This window comes from Echinops telfairi, unplaced genomic scaffold (assembly GCF_000313985.2).
Source record: "Echinops telfairi isolate 266 unplaced genomic scaffold, ASM31398v2 ScPeMD7_36;HRSCAF=134, whole genome shotgun sequence".
Lineage (NCBI taxonomy): Eukaryota > Metazoa > Chordata > Mammalia > Afrosoricida > Tenrecidae > Echinops > Echinops telfairi.
This window is the reverse complement of record NW_022103934.1, coordinates 3,388,098-3,394,725: the sequence shown is the minus strand read 5'-3', so window position 1 is coordinate 3,394,725 and position 6,628 is coordinate 3,388,098. Positions and strand designations below refer to the sequence as shown.

At 53.2% G+C, this 6,628-nt stretch overlaps 1 protein-coding gene across 1 annotated transcript in view; it reads right to left on the bottom strand.

Annotated features, from left to right (window-relative positions):
- The window catches only part of FBN3 (fibrillin 3), a 51,064-nt gene that overhangs the window by 13,200 nt on the left and 31,236 nt on the right, over positions 1 to 6,628 (bottom strand). The window contains 7 exon segments of the mRNA XM_013008500.1: positions 385 to 439; positions 441 to 511; positions 732 to 797; positions 894 to 1,058; positions 2,925 to 3,050; positions 4,687 to 4,806; positions 5,238 to 5,366. Of these exon segments, the coding sequence (XP_012863954.1) occupies positions 385 to 439; positions 441 to 511; positions 732 to 797; positions 894 to 1,058; positions 2,925 to 3,050; positions 4,687 to 4,806; positions 5,238 to 5,366 (732 nt within the window).

Sequence of the window (6,628 nt, the reverse complement as noted above, 5' to 3'; positions counted from 1 at the left end):
CTGAGACTGGATAAATGGCACGCACACCAGACAAGCTTACCCAGACTAACACAGGAGCAAACAAATGAGTATATGAATGGATGTGTATGAGAACGTGATAGGTGAATAAGTGAATGAACAGATGAATAAATGAGGGCGACCGAGCATGTGAGGGAATGAACGAGTGGTTGATGAAGGAAGGAAGGAAGGACGAGCTAGGCAGTCAGCGAGCGAGGGAATGAATGGACGAGAATGAGGGAGTGAATGACCCAAGAGAAGAGGGGAGGAATGTGTGGGTGAGCGAGGGAAGGAATACAAGAGTGAGTGAGATGTAGGGGAGAGGGTGGGCGTGGGCAGGGTGGTGAGGAAGACCACCCCCCCTAAGGCACAGGGTGGCACCCTCACCAGCAAAGCGCATGCGCGTGGAGTCCAGGCTGTAGCCACGGGGACACTCGCAGCGGGGACGAGCAGTCCGTGTTGACGCAGGCGCCGTTGCCGCAGACGCTGGGGCTGGCCGTGCCCTCGTCCACGTCTGCGGGCAGCAGGGTTGCAGGCAGGGTGGGCGTGGGACACATGCAGGGCCCTGGGTCCTTCCTTCCGGGGGAACGAGGACTCAGGTCCTGACCAGTGGGGTCACGGGCAGCCTGGAGAGCCACCCATTCATGCCAGGCACTGACTGGGGGACGCAGGCAGTGGGAAAGGGCAGGGGTGCGCAGTCCGGGGGGCTCTTCGAATATGGGTGAAGGGCTCACCTTCTCGAGAGTCATCCAGGCCGGGCACTGCCCCGTGGCCAAAGGGGCACAGCTCCTGAAAGGCGGCTGGACACGGGAGGGGAAGTGGGGTCAGGGGAGGAGAGCCCCCATGGGGCTGCAGGCGGAACCAGTGTCAGCCCCACCCCAGGCGGAGCGCCCCGCCCCACTCATCACTGCCCTCCTGAGGACGCAGTTCCCAGGGGTGGCCCCAGCCCTGGCCAGGCCGCTGGCTGCAGCAGCACTGGGCTCTGGTGGCGGTGGAAGCTTAGGGCGCCACCGAGCACTTCCCGCCCTGGAAATGGGTGAAGCAGAAATTCCGCTGCGTGTCTGTGGGGTGAGGACGAATGAGTGAAGGAGGGAATTAATGATTGCACAAGTAGCTGCGTGATCAAATGAAGGCTCCTATGAACAAAGGGACACAAATGCCCTACTGAATGAATGAATGAGTGAGCCAGAAAACAAGAATGGGTGTATCAAGGCATGCTGGAAGCCATCAATGAGTGAACTGATGAACGGAGGATGAAATGCATGAGGGAATAAATGAATGAGCTTTGCCTTAGAGCAGTGGTTCTCAACCTTCCTAATGCTCCGACCCTTTAATACCGTTTCTCATGTTGTGGTGATCCACAACCATAAAATTATTTTCATTGCTACTTTATAACTGTAATTTTGCTACTGTTATGAATTGGGCGACCCCTGTGAAAGGGTCGTTTGACTCCCAAAGGGGTCATGACCCACAGGTTGAGAACTGCTGCCCTAGAGGAAAGCGGGCCAGCCATCAGCACCCCACCTCCACCTCAGTTCTGAAGAGTGGGCGGGCTGACCCACCCATGGCCAATCAGGACACTCCAGGCCCACAGCCATGGGGATTGGCTGGGGGGAGTGGAAACACTGAGCCAATGAGAGCCAGCCCTGAGACTTTGGAGGGGTTCCTGGGAACCCCTCCCAGCCCTGTCCTTGCCTATCTTCATGGCTAAGGAGGTGCCCTCAGGCCAGGGAGATGGCATCAAAAACATGGCCCCCTCATTCACAAAGAAACAGTGTATTAGTCTAGGTACTTTGGAGAAACAAATCCACAGCAACTCACGTATAAGAGAGAGTTTTATGTAAAGAAAAGGTGCATCACGAAAACATCCCAACCCAATGCTGCCCAAGTCCACAAGTCCAACATTAACCCATACCCAACACCAGTCCACAAAGTCCACCACCTCACAAAACAGAGGCAATAATGCCGACTGCAGGAGGAAAGCTGAGTCATTGAAAGTGTAAGCATCTCAGCACTGGCAGGGGTCTCCACATGGCTGTTCCAGCACCCAGGGCTGCATCGGGATAGATCCATGCGGCTTCTCCTTGAGGATGTCTTGTAGGAAATCCATCTTGCAAGTTGAAGCAGGGAACTGCTAAGGCAGCTGCACCCGATGCAACCATCACAAAACAAGAGACCTGAGAACTAGAAAGGCGAGGCTTTACCACCCATTTATCCCTCCTCCTTTCAACCAGACCCACATGTGATTATCGGCCAGGCTGGCACAATTAACTAACTCAAACAGATTCCAGGGCATCGGGATTTCAGACCCCAAATGCTCCCTGCTGACCCCCGCCCCAGACTCCCTTTGGCCTGAGACGCCTGGAGATGGATGGGCTGGGGACTGATTCACCCAGTCCCCATTAGCTTTCAGACACCAGGTACAGATTGAGTTGGCCCACAGGCCCTTGTCCTCCCCCTTGATGCCCCAATATCTAAGGCTACACCAATTCAGGACCAGGCTAGCCCAGCTGAGAAGCAGCCAGCCCCATGTGGCCCAGGCTTGCTCAGACTGGACCAGACCAGCTGGATAGGGAAGCAAGGGTCCCCATGGATAGCATTCAGAATCAGCCACTGTGGAGTGAGCCCCAGATCTTAGTCCCCCAAGTGTGTCCAATGGGGAGTGTGTCCCACAGGGCGGCATTCACAGGCAGAGTTCTTAGACCCAGGTAGTCAAGCCTTTTCTCCGAGGTCTGTCTCTATGTTTGGTTAGCAGGCGAGCTCATTTAACCATGTGGTCTGAGCACCGTCCCTGCCAGCTGAGAAGCCTCGCTCCCTGGCCAGCCTCCTGGAGCACTGGGCAAGAAACCTCAGGCCCTTCAGAATGGGGTGATTTCAACTCTGACTTCCCGCCCACCTCCTACCCTCTTCCCTGTACCTGGACTCACCAAAGCAGCGGCGCCCCTGGTCGGAGAGGATGAAGCCAGCCGGGCAGAAGCACTGGAAGCTTCCGGGGAGGTTAGTGCAGGAGCCAAGGAGGCAGAGGCTGGGCTCTTCTGAGCACTCATCGATGTCTGCGGGGGAGGCGTGGGAGCTGGGGGTGGCTGGGGGCCACCTCAGCAGGTGTAGCATAGCCTCTGCAGTGGTGCTGGGGACAGGCTAGGCCTCTCGAGGGCTGAAGCTAGGCAGGAGTCCCAAAAGCCAGAGCACTAGGTGGGCAGGAATTTTCTAGAAGGTGCCTCTAGGGTCTGGGGCCACAGTCAGGAGAAATGTATCTTTAGAGACTAAAGTGTACCAAGCGGACTGAGACTGGATAAATGGCACGCACACCAGACAAGATTAATCTAGATTGTTCTAGGCTCGACCACATGGATTAAGGAGCTCTGGTCATGTAGTGGGTTACCACCTGCCTCTCCATGGGAGACAGATAAGGCTTTCTACTTGCCTAAAGAGTTATAGCCTCAGAAACCCAAAGGGCAGTTCTGCTCTGCCCTGTAGGGTCTCTGAGTCAGAATCAACTTGCTAGCTGTGAGTCTGAGAGTTTTGGAGCCCAGATGGATGAGAGCAGGGGAGGCCAAGCTGGGCAGGTCCAGGTAGCCCAGCCTGGACAAGGCTAGCCCAGATGGAAGAGCTTTGATCTATGGAACCAGAGCAGGTCAGGTCAGACAAGTCCTGTTCAGGTTCTCCTGGGCTAGCCCAGGTGAACGACTTGACCAGAGGCAGTCTAGCCAGACCAAGCTATACAAGGCTAACCCACGTGGGTTAGACAGAGGAGGGCAGGCGCAGATTTGCCCAGACAGCACAAGGTTAGCCTAAATCAAAGGACAAAACAGATGAGGTCAGGCCCAACAACTCTGACTGAGCTTGCAGCAGGCTAGCTCAGATGACAGAATGGATCAGAGGAGGGCAGGCCAGACTGGCCTGGACCAGCCCAGACAAAGGTGGTTAGCCTAAGCTGAAGAGCAGCTCGATGTGTGTGAAAGGTTAGCCCAGGAGAAGGGCCGCTCCAGGGACTGCTGTCAAGTCCTTGGGACCCCTCTCTGGTCAGTGTGCTTGGCCCCGCAAAGTTGGCAGGCCAGCCTCCAGTCAGGCCCCAGTAGGCATCCTTGAGACATTCTTGTTGCTCTGTGACTATCTCCCCTCAAACTGCGCCCAGTGAGAGGGAGAGCTCTGAGCATGAGAAGAGAGGGGGTGACGTGTCTTTCAGACCCTTCCTAGGGATTCCATTTCCCGAGCCGGCCGGTTCCTCTGACCTACAGGGCAGTGACAAGTGACCACAGAGTGATGGTGTTCGAGAACGTGCCACCTCCTGCTGATTCGTGTCAGCCCCAACCCATCACCTGCAGCCCCATTGCACAGGGGAGCAACCTGAGCCTCAGCCTGCCCCAAGGGCACGCAGAACAAGAGATGCTTCTGAAAACCTCAGGCACCCTGCCACTCCCCCTCACCCCCCAAGCTGGCCTAATGAGGGGGAATGAGACCCAGCACATCCATACCCATTGCCCAGGGTGCATGAGGGCATCTGTGGCCTGGGGAGAGAGAGCCCTGAGCCCGGGGGTCCCAGAGTAATCATAATAGCAACAATAGCACACAGAACTGTGTCTGGTGCCGAGTGCATCTTCACCCTCACTGTGGCCTGGCTGGCATCCCATGTTCCAGCGGGGGAACATGGAGGTCTACAGGCACAGTGCTGGACCCCGAGACACTTACCGACGCAGTGGTCACTTTGCACCTGGAAGCCAGGTGGGCAGATGCAGCGGAAGGAACCCTCAAGGTTCAGGCATGTTCCTGGCAGGCAGCTTCCTGCCAGGCTGCGACACTCATTGATATCTGTGGAGGAAAGGTCCCAGCACCAGCCAGAGGGGCAGGGAGCTCTTACACTGGGACCAGCACCTGTGGGTACTATGTAATGACTGAGGGCCCCAGGATAAGGCCTGGTTGTGGCATCTCTGGCTCCAGGTAAAGGGCTGAGACCAGGAAAGCCGGGGAAGCTGTGGAAGAATTATCCAGACTTTGGTGGGAATTCTAGGTGGAGCCAGGTGGGGCCTCGGGGGAAGAAGGAGTAAAGCTTTTAACATCAGGTCCCTTATAGATCCTCTCCCAGTTTCTCTGATATCTAATCAGCATCCCTACTATTCCTTAGTGTAGAAAAGCTAAGACTTTCAAGACAGCCTTACCCTAAATCACAGAACCTGTGAAACAACAGGTGTGAAGTGCTGACTTTCAGGTGGGATGGCCCCCCAGCTCCTGCAGAGACTCACCCCTGCAGTTCTTCCCATCGGCTGGAAGCTCAAAACCCTCCTGGCAGAGGCAATAGAAGGAGCCAGCTGTGTTGAGGCACTGGCCAAATTGACATACCTGCCCCACCAGGATGGTACTCTTGTCTACATCTGCAAAAGGGATAGGGCCAGCCCAAAGTCACCTTCAGAGTCTGGGAGGACTGATCACTCCTGTGCCAGGCTCTGTATGCTACTTTATTAGCTTTCCAATGATCTTAGTATCGATATTTTCAATATAAACATTTGATGCTATGAATTTGCCTCTGAGGAATCTCTTTGGCTGCATCCTACAACTTTTCATAGGTGGGGCTTTCATTTTCATTTCATTAAAAAATATTTTTCTAATTTCATGATTTTTCTCTTTGCCTTGTGGGATATTTAAGAAGTGTGTTATTTAATTTCAGGGTCCCTGGGTGATGCAATCCATTAATACTCTTGACTGCTAATTGAAAGGTTAGACATTCCAGTTCACCTAGAGGTACCTCAGAAGAAAGGTCTGGCCATCTATTTCCCAAAGACCAGCTATTGAAAGCTTTGTAAAGCATCGTTGTGCTCTTAGACACATGAGTCACTATGAATTGGGATTGACATGAGAGAAACTGGTTTGTCTAATTCCCAAACAATTGAGGATATATCTAGATAAGGTCCTGCGAATGACTTCGGTGCTTTGAAATGTGTTAAGGTCTGGTTTCTGGCTCTATTTTCTGGAATATGCTCTTTATTGGGTAATGTCCAGAGCCACACCAGGAATATACATCTTTCTGTTGATGAGTGGAATGTTCTACAAATATCAACGGGGCCTAGGTGATTACATGCTGTTCAGGTCTTCCATATCCTTACTGATGTATGCTCCACTTGTTCTGTCATTGAGGTAGAGTTTTGAAGGTTCCAACTCTAATGGAGACCCTTCCACTTCTCCTACCATTCTGTCTGTTTTCACTTCAGGTACGTTGAAGCTCTGTTGTTAGGTGCATTTACTTCGATAATTGTTACATCTTCTTGAAGAAATGATATAATGCTTCTCTTAATCTCTGGTAATATTTCCTACTCAGAAGTCTACTTGGTCTGCTATTAATATAGCATTGTTAACTGCTATCTAGCCAACCATCAATTCAGGAGGACCCTGTGCACAATGGAACAAAGTGTTGCTCCATCCTGGGCTATACCCATGATCAGTTGCAGGCTGGACTGTTGTCATCCATAGGGTTTTTTGGGGAGGAGGGTTGATTTTTAGAAGTTGACCCCCAGGCCTTCCTCCCTAGTCTATCTTAGTTTGGAAGTGCCACTAAAACCTGTCCAGCGTTACAGGAACGTGCGGGCCTCTGCTGAGAGAGGAGGAGTGGCTGGGTCAAACCTGGGTCTCCTGTATGAAA